This window comes from Acanthaster planci, linkage group LG13, assembly GCF_054643075.1.
Source record: "Acanthaster planci isolate LZ-2023a linkage group LG13, COTS_SCS, whole genome shotgun sequence".
In the NCBI taxonomy this organism is placed as follows: domain Eukaryota; kingdom Metazoa; phylum Echinodermata; class Asteroidea; order Valvatida; family Acanthasteridae; genus Acanthaster; species Acanthaster planci.
Genome location: NC_141789.1, coordinates 15,425,348 through 15,439,187, shown reverse-complemented (window position 1 = coordinate 15,439,187; position 13,840 = coordinate 15,425,348). Strand labels below are relative to the sequence as shown.

At 41.1% G+C, this 13,840-nt stretch overlaps 1 protein-coding gene across 4 annotated transcripts; it reads left to right on the top strand.

Annotated features, from left to right (window-relative positions):
* The first annotated feature begins 537 nt into the window (after window positions 1–537).
* On the top strand, window positions 538–13,840 carry prc1 (protein regulator of cytokinesis 1). 4 transcript variants are annotated; one of them, XM_087145185.1, is made up of 15 exons: window positions 538–759; window positions 2,416–2,677; window positions 3,324–3,557; window positions 3,664–3,834; window positions 4,896–5,045; window positions 5,346–5,493; window positions 5,817–5,953; window positions 6,177–6,272; window positions 6,500–6,646; window positions 7,213–7,329; window positions 8,414–8,536; window positions 9,252–9,359; window positions 10,555–10,734; window positions 11,281–11,325; window positions 12,216–13,840. In XM_087145185.1, exons 1-14 carry the CDS (start codon window positions 746–748, stop codon window positions 11,299–11,301), a joined length of 1,908 nt encoding a protein of 635 aa, XP_087001311.1. In that variant the 5' UTR covers window positions 538–745; the 3' UTR covers window positions 11,302–11,325; window positions 12,216–13,840. The 4 variants fall into 4 exon arrangements, with proteins under 4 accessions (XP_087001311.1, XP_087001313.1, XP_087001310.1 ...); XM_087145184.1 differs by lacking the exon at window positions 11,281–11,325 and having other exon boundaries at window positions 540–759; XM_087145186.1 differs by lacking the exons at window positions 9,252–9,359; window positions 11,281–11,325 and having other exon boundaries at window positions 544–759.

The following is a 13,840-nucleotide window of genomic DNA, read 5'->3' as shown; positions in this document are numbered from 1 at the left end:
AAAACTGGGCAATCACATATTCCAGGCTGATTTTATATTATCTTCTTGTCAATATTCTGATCACGGTGCAATGCTACGCAACACAGAAAAGTCCATACTTCTCTGACGTGTAAAATTGAATCCTTCAGCTGATCTGATTGGTCATTTCATACGACATTCTCAGAACACAAGGGGTCTTAGAACAAAAAAAAATGTAGTCACATTCAAATCCTGGAATTCAACCGATGCATATCCTGAGTTGAGCTTGACATAACATCTGTGAAAAAACACAAGTAAAACGTCACAACCCCGAAGCTCAAAATTGCTTTTGTTTGAGTTGTGTCGAGCCGGCCCAAGGAATTACTGAACCAGGATCACGGCATTATCGATACGAAGAGCGCCGACTGGCACAGACTCACTAGGCCGAGTGGAAAGTCTACTCTAGATCTAGTGTCACTGTTCCACACATGGCACCCGTCTCACAGTGATAAACCTTTTTTTCCAGACAATCAAGTAGACAGTCTAGTCAACTTCCACGTGGAGAGATGACCAGTCTATAAATGTCGCTGGTATTTCTGCGTTGAAGTCATTATTTAATCGACGTGCACCAGTCAAACACTAGCTGGGATTCACCGACCAATCACAGCTCTTGTTGGACGCACGGTTTTCAAACGTGCTGCAAATTTGCAATATTTTTGTGCATGCGTCGTTGCATGCGGAGCTGAGAATTCAACTCTAATATTTTCTGTGGAAAACAAATGCTAAAATGTCGTCAAAGAGGTAACTGTTTCAAATTCAGAATATTTTATAACTTATTTGTGTCGAAATTTGTCAAGAGTCAACGAAGATTGTTTGGAATTAATCTGTTTCCAATCGAACGTTGTCGTTGAGCATGTTAACGTTGGGCTCGTCCGTTGTGTCCGGCGCTGTCTGCCTGGACGCATCATCAATATGCGGGTCACAGTATTTTGGGGATTGTAAATTTGGGGACCCTGTTCATATAATACAAGAGAGTGCTATACATTTTAACGTTTAAATTCACCTTGGTAGATGACTGTGACATCATGCTCAATAACTGTAGGGTTGGTCAATCATGTTGGTGTTGTCAAAAGAGGACGGGTGTTTGAGGGAAATTAATGAGGGGAACTGAGCAGTACCAAAACTGATTGTTTTAACAATAACACATTACGCTTACACTAAGGCCTACAATCACGTTGCCTTATTTCCACGTCGCTCATAACCACTTTGTCATATCGCCCCCCCTCCCCACTTCACCCCATTTCCACTTTGCCCAGGCAGTGCTCAAGTGCGTTACAAGCCTCTTCCAAAAATGGTCGAGAGAGGAGTTCCGAAAATGACAAGAAGTTATACATGTATCTCTATCATGGCATTCACTAAATTAATGTCAACTACATTGTCCTTGGTAAACTAATAAGTCTGTAAGGTCCAACGTACACTCCCACGAACGTTTGTGGGAGTGAAGCGGACGTCGGACCCCACAGTTCTGGGGGTGTACATATACATGTAGTTGGACTATTTCCAAGTTTATTTCAAAGCGATAAACGCTTCTGTACTCATCGTTCTAGTAATTGTCAAGGGTCATGCTAGAGTGTATTTAGCGTCAAGCGTTGTCAACAAACACCAACAAGTTATTCAAGCATATTTAAATGCAAACAAGTTACATGTACAATATGAACTGGGGATATATTATTCACCAAATCACATGTATCTGTTACGCCCCAACTATAGCATGGGAAATACATGTAGCTCTTCATTTTTTACGGAATCCGTGTAACAATTGACACCATCACAAATTGTGCCACAACCTCAGACATGGAATGACCCATCAACAACTGTCAACAAACACAAGAAGCGTCAACAGAGCATTGACAACTTGAAATGCCCTCTACAGATTTAAAAGGGGTTTTATCATACTTTAGAGACTCTAACACCTGCCATTATGTAGAGAAACACCAAATTTGCTTACAAATTCTTGCGGGAAAACGAACATTTTTTGCGATGTACATGTATGGGGGCCGCCGTCTTTCCTCTGCCATCCACATGAAAATAAGATGGAGGCTGGTCGGGCTGCACAAACAGGCCTGACTTTGTCACTCAAATTTCAACACTCAAATATCATTTCAAATAGATATGATACACTTAATTTGAAATGTAGGATCCTAATTTACATTCTAGAGAAAAAATCTTTGCATAAATATGCCTGAATAATGTGTTGAAGCTTTGTTGATGCTCATTGATGCTTGTTGACGCTAAATAGCATGACCGACAGGGGAAGCACAAACCTCACCATGTCATGATGTTGATTAGAGCCTTGTGCATGATTAGTTTAGACAGTTCAGCTACACCAGCATTAATATAACAAAGTTTTGCCTGAAGAAATGGTTCAAATCAATAACACACTACTATTAATTTCAGATGCCGAGAGAGTATGAAGTTAGAGGTGGCCGAGTGCCTGGAGCACTCCTTGGAGCAGCTGCGTGACATCTGGGATGAAATCGGCATCTGTGAGGAGCAACGGGTGGAGCGGCAGAACGTGGTGTTGCACCACATGCGCAACCTGCTGAGTGAGATGGTGTCTGAGGAGAGAGACCTACGACGGAGACTGCTGGCCAGCGTAGAGAACTGTGGTCAGGAAGCGGTCACCATCAGCAAGGAGCTGGGCCTTCAACCTTTCCAGGTCAGGGTCCACGATTAACAGAGTTACTTAGCAGAAAACACTAACGAGCATAGTGTGGATGGCAAAATTCTGTCTAAAACCGGTAACAGGCAATTAACATATCAGGGCATTTTGGCTGGTAGCCTAGTTTTGCTGAGCAACTATTTTTTGTGCTTCATTGCAAATTTGTTCGCCGACCAGCTCTTTGGAGTGAACTGAAATGACAGGATTAATACTTGACTCGTTAGATTGTCCATTACTAAACACCCTGCGCCACAATGTCACACGCCTTGTACATGTAGCACATACTAAGCATGATGTTGAAAAAAATTGTACCAGATCCTGTCATTGAAATCTGCCATACAAAAAAGAGCAGCTACATCTCATCTAAATGTATCGCATAATTGGATCAATGTGACAATTTTACACATGATCCTATAATGTGGCCATAATTTGCGTTGGGTGTATGCAGTTTTGAAAGGTGTGAGTCTAAAAAAAATACTAGACATTCTTTTTTAACTAGCAGCTGGCTTGTATAACAATAGTTCTAAATTTTACTTGGTTTACTTGAGCTTTACTAGTTCCTAGCTGGTATTCCATTGTACCAAAAAATTACAAAAATCCGACTCCAGATCCGACTCAAGCAGGCTCTGTTTCCACTTCACAGCCTGAGGAAGGACTGACCATTCTGCAACTGGAGAAGTCCCTACGTCAGAAGGTGGAGAGCTTGAACAAGGAGAAGTCTGAACGTATGGCCAAGCTCAAGCAATTGAAAGACAGGGAGCAACACCTGTGTGATCTGCTCTGCACCACTCCTTACTACATCCCCAGTGGTACAGTGCCCACGACAGAGCAGCTGGAGACACTGAAAGACCACATCCAGACACTGACCACAGAGAAGGTCGGCTTTCGCAATTTATTTTTCAGCTGTGAAATTTCCCCAGAATTTGGAGAGGACCTCCTGACCACTAGCTTGGCCACTGAAATGCAAATTTTGTTTCTTGTAGGAGTCAAGACAGCAGATCTTAAGCGGCACCAAGAAAAAGATCATCTCCCTTCTAGCGGACCTTGAGCAGGGGCCCAACACATCCTTTGAGCGAGACATCGTCTGCGAGGAAGAAGACTCCTTTCTCCTTTCCAAGGAAAACATGGAGGCCCTCAGAGTTTTACATCAAGAGGTGGGTTTTCCCTAACTCTCCTGAATCCTCCAAACTCCTTCGGGCGGTTTTGGAGGATTTTCAAGGATTGAGGGTGAATGGCAGAAGTGCACGACTTATTGTATGGGACACTCTGGCTGAGTTCGGGCGGCTTGTTCTTGTATGTTCACGAACCGCTTGATTTGTTGTTCGTTAGTCGGCCGCTCAAACACCGGGAACGTACAACCGGTTATTGCTGGTTGTTGCATGCATCATGGCATCAGAGTAAACTTTGGAAAGCTGGGCTGAATTCTTTCCTATTTAAAAAGGAACATTCATTTCTTTGCTATGGAAAATGATTATTGTTTATTTTGTAAAACTTCCCATTGTCTCTGGCTTTGTGAGCCATCTCGATATTTTTTTGCGGCTGTTCAAAAATCAAAAACTCATGAGTTTTTCCGTGTGTTCCTGTAAAACCCTGATGAGGAGGTGGTGCGTGATCCTGTTCCGCGAACAGTGTTCTTGAGTCGTGTTCCCACCGTTCAAGCGCAAGAACAAGAAACCCGTGTCAAGAACAGGCCACCCGAACTCAACCTCTGCTTGAAGGTCGTGGGTTACACCTTGTGTTGTTTTTGCTTAGTCATTCATAAAGTCAGCCTGGTATTTCTTTTGAATCAACTGCACTGCTCAAGAATGCCATTCACTTTGCCGCAACATAATTACAGGAATTGCCGGTGGATTTTGAAGGATTGAGGCAGTAGGCACACCTCCAAGTAACATTTCCAAGAAATTTTGGAGGATTGAGGTAGAATCCAAGTTTTTCAACTCCAAATTGCAGGATTTGGGATGATTGTGGAGGGTCCCTGGCAAGAAGGGGTTGGGGGTAGGGATGGAGTAAAACCAATTGGTACTTCCATAGAGTGGCCTCATGATGAGCAGAAAAGGATTTGGAGTGTAACCGAGTATCAGAAGCCCAAATGTAGAATAGCACTGATCTTGACATTTCTTTTCATGCATCGGGCTTTTTTCAGAACTTTAAAACACTTGCCTTTGACTTTGTTTTACCAGCACACGTCACCATGTTAACTCTTTTCCACCACCAGTTGGAATTTAAACAGAAGGAGAATCAGGGAATTGCTGATCATCTGCGAGAGCAAATTGCCAGCCTGTGGAACCGGCTGTTGTACCCTGCCGAGGAAAGAGATGAATACTTAGCCAGCCACCAAGGCTACAAACCCTCAGACATCAAAGTGGTAAGATGATGGGATGATTTGCTTGACAGGGCGTGTTTGTTGCATGTACATAAGTCCAGTCACAAGCTCTTTCGTTAGATCAGCCACAATTAACAGGGTGAACGGTGGCAAAGGAAGGCGGGACTGTAATCTCTGTGCCCACACAAATATACCACAGATTTGAAAATCTGGAAGAGTTTTCCATGCCAGAAACTCATGTGGAGTTTCATGCAAAGAGAGAATGTTGCATGGTTGTCAGATCTACCTCACTGGTTCCTGCGGGGGACCCACAGCTCACTTTTTCTCTTTGTTTATCATCAGCTCCGTGAGGAGTTTGCCCGTCTGGAAGAACTGAAGATGCAGAACCTGAAGCGAGTGACACAGGCCAGCCGTGAAGAGATTGCCCTCTGGTGGGACAAGTGTTACTTCAGCAGGCAACAACGCAATGAATTCGCTGGCTTTTATGATGGTGAGTCTTCAAAAACATAACATCTCGAGTGCAGGATATTTTTACTTTTGGATGGAAGAAGCCTTGATGCTTTATTTAAAAACCTACAAACTCTTTGATTTTAAAATATCATGAACCCTCTCGCATTCAGTCCTGATTTCTCAGTCACCAACAGAAGGGTTCTTTCTGTAACTAGCTCTATTGAATGTTTTCCGTTAATTTTATTTTCAATAGCTGATTTCTCCATTTTGTTTGTAAAGAAAGATGTTCTGTTACAGAAATCAGGTTTTGGAATTTCCTTTTCTAGCTGTAGTGTGTTTGATTTTTAACCTTCCATTTTTCAGATGAGTTTACCGAAGAGCTCCTCCTACAACATGACGAGGAGCTGGCTAGAGTGAAGGCATACTATGAGAAAAACAAGGAGATCTTAGAATGCATCAAGAAGAGAGAGGAAATGTGGAAGCAAATGCTGGAGTTTGAGGTAAAAGATGACAGATTCACCCAAAGAAGAGGACGTGCACGGATTTATCAAATTGAGTCCAAATATTTTTTTCCCATGTGTCATTAACCTCCAAGGAAATAAGGTCATTGAAATTAAACATACTAGTAAATATGCACTTTTTTTCCCCAAAATTCACTCGTTTGCACCATCACCTCAAGTTAAATTCTTTTTTTCTGTCCATATGTTTTGTCGACCTCTGCAGAAAAGGGCCAATGATCCTAATCGTTACAACAACAGAGGAGGTAACCTTCTCCAAGAAGAGAAAGAAAGAAAGAAGATCAACAGAGACCTCCCCAAGGTATTATGCTTTGCCATCTCTAATGTATATTGAGATTTCTTGAGAGTATTTGAAAGAAAAAAGTTGGATAAAGAATCAGGATGTCAACCACACAACAACCTGATTTTAGGCTTTTAAAGTTTGGATAATTTTTATCAATTTCATATTCAAACATTTCTTGGTAGTTTGTGTAATTTCCTTTAGTGTTTGTGACACATTTGTTTTTAATTCTTTGCTCTTCAAATCAGTTGGAGAAGATTTTGGCAGAGCAGATCAGCAGCTATGAAGAGAAGACGGGAGCACCGTTCTTGGTGGATGGTTGCCGATTTATGGACTACGTCCAAATGCAGTGGGCTGCCCACGAACAGGAGAAGCAACTACGGAAAGAAGAACGGGTAAGATTCCAGTCCATTCGATGTGCTTGTACATGTGACTATCCCCCACTTCCACTGCCACCACGCCAAACCAGAGGAAAGACCTGTAAGATAATGATGTCGTGCTTTATTTACATGTGGGCTTTCTTATGGCAATGACACTATCTGTAGAGTCCCTGTAATAAAGAGCACATGTACACAAAACGTGACGTCACGTTTTACGTCTGTTGAATGATGTAATGTACAAAATAAGGTCAATCCACCCTGAGTTGAAATGCACCTTCACCGGTAAAAGAAAGACAGAAGTTTTCCAGCCAGGTTCTTAAACCTGTTCGGCGTGCACACAAAGACCATACATTCCAGAATAAACTTGTTGCACCTACTCAAGGTTCTTCACGTCAAATGCACATAAACTTGCACACCTATGCAGTGAGTTGCCACCAAAGGACTGTCAATTTCATTGAAAAACACCCCCTCTTTTGTTCCCGCTCAGAGCAGCTACTACTTAAAATTGTGAGTGGCTAAACGTTAGCTCCATCAGTCTTTGTAAATTTTTTTGTCTCCTTTTTGTCTTCCTTTCTTTAAAGATCAAAGCCAAGCATCTGCAGACTGAGAACGAGATGACATTTGGCAGTAAGCCAAACACACCTGCCAAGAGGCGAAACCCAAATTGCTCCAAGACACCAAACAAAAGGTTGAAAGGGGTAAGACTGTTCCTTGACCTTCACAGCCTTGGTTGAGGTTGAACTAATACTTTCAACAATCCAATTTGGTTGATTCCTAATCGGAGCACAACAGACAATAGTTTGTAGCTTGTACACATACGTGTAACTGCTGGTAAAACCATCTTCTTAAAGACTTGAGCAGTTACTTTGTTAAATGTTTAATTTATCATGTTAAATGTTTGGGTGACATACATGGACGAGCTCTGTTCAGCCCAATTCAGACTTTTATTTGTACGACTGATGAAAAAGACTTGAAGACTTTAAGTTTTGTGACACTTTGCTTTGGATTCAGAAAGCAGCACTGTTTTCTGTAAGAAGATTTACATCAGGTCCAGTGCCTTGCATATCTGGAGTTACACTTCTCATTTTTATATCATGCACCGAGGATTTCCTGGGTAAAAGCTTGAATACACTTTGTGTTGAAACTTGAGATCATCTTTTTAAAAATTTTGATGCACTAAAACTTCTAAAATGGACCATTCACATAAGAGCTATATATAAAAACTAGAGCGCTGACTCGTGTACAAAGTGATGCCATTTTTGTGCACAAACCTATGGAAACTCGAAATTTTGTATAGCTTTTGTACGGCTATTTGCATATCGTGTAAAATGATACGTCAACAAAGCCGATACGCAAACCCGAACACACAGTCAGTACATGAGCGTTTCGTTTGCTCTTGGCCAAAAACCGCAAACGCGTTCATGTCTGCACTGTACATGAATTTTGCCATGACTTTTAATCGGATATTATCTGAACCCGATGTGTACAACCACCGCTGCTCCAATCACACTACGGGAGCACCATTTTAATGTAGCCGAACTGATTCATCAAAATGCAGCCATCAAAAAAACAGCCGTTGTCAAATTTTCTCTGCGAGGGGAATGACAAGTTAGCACTCTAGTTTCTATGCATACGTGTAGCTCTATGACTGTGCATGATGTACATTACTTTTCTCACTTTACACTGGTTTTTGTTTGTAACATTTCCACTTTGACCCTTACTGACCCTCAATCACAAACTCCACCTTTTGGGGGGTTCCCCTCACTGCCATTTGCCACACAGCTGAATGGGACATCTTACGCCCCCTCACCCAGACTAGGGGTGACTCACAGCAGCATCATGCCCTCTCCTTCCCCGGCCCGACGTCCCCCGAGGGCTTGCAAGGCCACACCCTCAAACAACAAGGTAGGTGCTGTCGGGCTAGTCTGATAACAATATCAAGCATTTTATAAAACTGTCTCTGCTCTCCCATCCCTGGTTATGGGGTACTAATCTGTCAATCTGTAACCTATCTCCTTCCTTCAGCAGTACCTGTTGTCAGTTTGCTTTAGACAAACGCACATGTAGTGGTGTTTTAAAACAGCTCAATAATCTCCTTACTGTTTTTAATGAAGCTGTTGAATTTTAAACAAGACATTGTAAGAATAATATTGCAAGTTGTGTGATAGTCGTCTCCAAAACCCTGTGTAAGGATTGTAACCAATTAATCTTACAACACTTTATGTTTGGATTTGGGATTGACCAGCTTATAAAAATTGCCTGCTTGGTATCAGGAAACTAAGTGAAGGTGTAAGAATGTAAATCTCTTTGATCAACATAAAATCAATTTTTTGGAAACGTTAACAACTCAAGTAGCATCTTTAGGATTTCAGAGCCCATTGTAGATGAGATGTTAACCCATGTACACTGAAACCTTCTGCAGTATTTTCTTGAATCTTACACATTGTGTCCAGTCACCTCTGTGGGTATCTCTCGGCATTCCTTTATCCCCTGCAGCTTCTTTCATTTAATCCCTTGCTACTTCCCAATTCTCGTCCCACTGACTGCCTCACTCCATCCAATCTTAACATCACTGCTAACTCTCTTCACATCCTATCCTTTCCTGCCCACCTCTCTCCAGACAACCACCCCTCATGCTGCACCTGCACCATGCACTTACATCCCTCACATACCCTTCCCTTCCCCTTCCTCCATACGCCGTCCTCCTAAAAGCCTCCAGCAGAAAAAGGTAGGGTAAGAGTACACTGTCCGTTGAAAAGTAGAATGTCTCCAACTTCTAACAACTTTGTAGCATGAAATCCGATACTTGTTTTCAGAGGACATTATGAAATTGAAGTGCGCTCATTTTGTGATCTATGTTTGTCAAAGTGTGAAGAGCATTGCATAGGTTTTATGCAACCTGCTATGTTGGGTTTAAAAGAAATCAGGAACTGCCCCAGAAGAGTGTTGAGGGAGTTAGGATTAAATCAGTTCCCCACCAAAAATTAAACTGTTTCTGACTCTACTGCATGGCATTTATGCTTTACTCAAATTGATGAGGCCTTGACAATGCAGGTTTTGGATTGAGAGGAAACTGTGATAGAGATGCTTATTCAGACTGGTGGGCTAGAGATTGTTGGAATCAATCTAAAACACACTTCATTTGCAATGTCAGTTTTTATCGTTGGAACAATTTGAAGATGCTTACCCATTTGTTGACTTGTGTTTGAAAAAGTTGTTATTGCTTTAAATTTATTCTCTTTCATTGCTATGCTCAAAACAGCACTTTCTCTTAAATTGAGCAAGTTAACCCTAACACTCCTCAATCCTTCACCAGTTGGAGGACTGAGGAGTGTTAGGGTTACTCCTCAATCCTTCACCTGTTGGAGGACTGGGGAGTTTTAGGGTTACTCCTCAATCCTTCACCTGTTGGAGGACTGAGGAGTGTTAGGGTTACTCCTCAATCCTTCACCTGTTGGAGGACTGAGGAGTGTTAGGGTTAATGTTTAGAAATGTTATATTAATAGTTATCATTTGTTTCCTTTTCTTCCGTTCGTCTTTCCACTGAATCGTTTTTTATTTGTTCTTACCAATTTAGTCTGCATGAAATTAAATACATGTTTTTTTAAGTTTAGAAAGATAGGATTATTGGCGATTATACAAGTCATTTGAGTGTAGTTCATTGATTCTTTTTCTTTAGTTGCTGTTGTTTCAGTTACCTTTTTGCTTGGGTTTTAATGTAAGGCGGTATGGTCGTGTCTCCTCAGCTTGAATTCAGTAGCCTGAGTTTAAGTTTGATTGACCTTGCAAATTTCACCATCAATTTGTCACATTTCAGGAATTTACACACCTTGATCAACTCCCAAGATTTCTTGGAAGCTTTGTTTGCATTCAGCTTGAAATACTTTACCTTAATCCTGATATATGCTTTCTGAACTGAACAGACCCCCAAACGAGTGTTGAGACCCACAGGAGCCCGTTTGGCCCATCGCAAGGCTCTGGCTGAAAGGAACGCTGACATGAGCCATGCCTTCAGCACCAGCACCATCAGCGGGGGCCATCACGGTCCAGTGAACTCCAACATGTCCATCACATCGGCCTGCTCCTCCTACTCCGACTTTGCTGTGAGTTGATTTGAGTTGGAGGTCAAGTAGTGTTTCATGCTTTGTGAAATGCTGTAGTCTCCAATGGTTTTTCAATAAGAACACTGACAAGGCAGGCGGGCATTTGAATGCTTCATGGAAAGTTTCATTCTTTTAGTGTAGAGGCACACTGCATTATCATTTACTGTTTTTTGCATTGACTCAAGTTAACCTCAAGATCTTAAAAGCAATCAGTAATGCTTTTATTTGAACTGAAAACCAATTGCCCTGAAAACATAATGACATTGTTATCCAAGGAACTGGAGTTGATCAAAACTGAGTTGAAGAATTTTAAGGGGAAAATCCGGTTGTTTTGAACCCAGGGGTCAGAGGAAGAAGAAAAATTATAGACTGTAAATTCCTGAATTTGTTGCCCCTTTTCATTTGTTACACTTTGTTCACTACTTTCAACAGTCAACACATATATGTATTCTTTGGGGAAAAATATCGGTAATTACACTGTGCCACCATATAGTTTGTTGAGATGAATCGGTCCAATGTTGGTTGTGTGTGGTGCTGTTTTTACAGGAAAGACTGAACCAATTCTGAGTTCAATGTCTGCACTGCTTGATAGTAAGTTGATCCTAAAGTAACATAAGTTTAAATCAATCATTGAGTCTCATACTTTGACACTGTCAGCTTTTCATGGCCATTCCCAGGTGCTTTTCACTTACTCTGTTTTGTTGAGGAAAATCATCAGAAAAGAACACCTTTACTCCAAATGTTCTGTCTTCTTACATGTACTTACTATTCGATGAACTAAACACAAAACTTGATATCAGAATCTCTGTGTCAGTAATCCGTGCATAACCCATTTCCCATGTCATTGTTTCCCCTTTCCATACTTTATTGACTTGTCAGTGTTCTTAATGAAAACCTTGAACCTTTGATTTTTGTTAATTTTTCATTTAAATGTACCATTTATCACCAAATCCTCCTGCAGTTAAGTTTGCAAGGAATATATGTTACCTTTTGCTCTGCGTGCAGTTATTATTCAGACTTAGATACCTGTAGCATGCTTGGAGACACTCCTTGCGTCGCAAGAATTTCACTTTAAAATGGCTCATTGCAGCTACCATGCTACAAATAACTGGAAATAACAGGAATGCCTTTCTGCAGCTTAAAGAATGCCACTATCCCTTCAACGTCATTAAAGCCTGCTTTTCCACACATCTTTCATCCATCACATTTGTACATGAAATCGCTTTAGTTCAATCAAAATTCTCCAGAAGCCATGTTGCACATCTGAAATAGTTATACTTCACAACCAGGACCTCAGTCAAAGTCACATATCTATTAAAAAATCCCTAAATTTGGATCGCCACATATTTTGAAGGCAAAATCTTGCCGAACAATCTTTTTGAGCTCCATATTTTTGTAAAAGTTTAAGGGGCTTTGAATATTTTGCTTGGATCCAAGTGCTCAGCATTCTTTTACCCATTCATTTTTTCCTCCATTTGTAGAGAGAGTTTGATGCCAAACGGAAAAACAACTGTCGTAGTAGTTCTGCCTCTAGCCCAACTAGTCTGTCATCCAGCCGATCTCGCATCACCCTGCTCTAAGCTTCAGTTGGCTTGCCGTCAGAATGACATCAAAGTTGAGCAACCAGTACTTGGTAATGCTTGAGGCTCAGTTTATATGCCAGTTTTCCTGCAAATTGCGTAGTTTGGGCAAAAAGGATACCAGTAGTGCTCTTTATAAATTGCGCAAAATCTTAGCACTGTGGACAGCCCTGTTTTTCCCCAAATTTAAACAGACATTGTGAAATCTTTACATAATTATAGAGTCTATGTATGGGTCTGCCGCCTTACCATTAATGTTTTCTCCAGTGTTTACTCCAATATTGAAATATTGTCACTCCAAAAAATTTGTGCATGTATTACTTTGTCTTTGACAATTTAAACGTTCCCTTGATTAAAAATAACAAACACGAGACTGCGTTTATGAGGAAGCCATGAACCAACAGTCCAACGTTAACATTTTCTCATACATGTAGACAGCATTGGCATGGACGCAACAGTATTGAATATGTCTGTCATGTTAGTCTCTGCCGGGGAAGGGGAATACCCTGCACTGCTTTACATACTCCAATGACTCCTGACCCCTCATTCCAGTCCACTGAAGTGCCACCCCCACAAGGCACCTTTTTATTTCAACTGCAAGGGTCACATCAAATGGTCACTTGGCCTAACTCCAGCTATAGCAAAAGATCTTACGACATCGATGTTTCCACCTACATGTACAGTATTACTGAAATGTTCCATTCCCCCAGATGCGGCAGTAACCCTGCCAAAAAAAAATCACAAAGTATTTTCTGATCCTTGGTGTACAGTCTGCCAAGGTGATCACTGAATTCTGAAAGATAGTGCTGCCACACTTTTCTCTCATGGCCAAAGGAAATAGATTTACTGCTTCCCAGACTAGATCAATGTAATTTTTTTGGGCTGTAAATTCTACGTCATTTATTATTATTTTTGGTTTTGTTTAAAATTAGCCCCTTCCTGTACATAGCTTGTAAGCTTTTATCTGTTTTAAAGGATGGAATCTTTTTGTGTGTAATATTAGGATTGAGTTGACAGGTAGAAAGATCCAAATTGTCCCTCAAAGCATGGGACAGACGCAAACTGACGAAGTCTAAATGCTTAGTAACATCAAACCAAGATCGGGGTTGTCAACAAGAGCACTGTAAAATATCAGAACAACATTGTTGCAGTCGAAGTCAGTTAGGAGAGAATATTTCTAACTGCTTGGGCATGGACCATGCCCTACTTAATACAGGTCTTGTTTTTTCTTGCTTGTTTCACTTTCTTTCATTCAATGTAAACCCAAAGACGGAATCAGTTGTACATGTACATAGAAATAAAAGTCAAGACACCGACTCTGTGCCCTTGATCTGCTATATAGTCCCACTTACAATTTGTATGGTGCACAAAACAAATTGCAATGTACATGTACCTGCAGGTGCTTATTTATCAACTGCCCAGAGTTTGAGCCTCCATCTTTTGTACATAGTATGTTTTTTTAGAACTGGTAGTGTTGTACAGCACGATAGCTAGGGAGCCAATAAACGATTCGCCTTTACAACAGA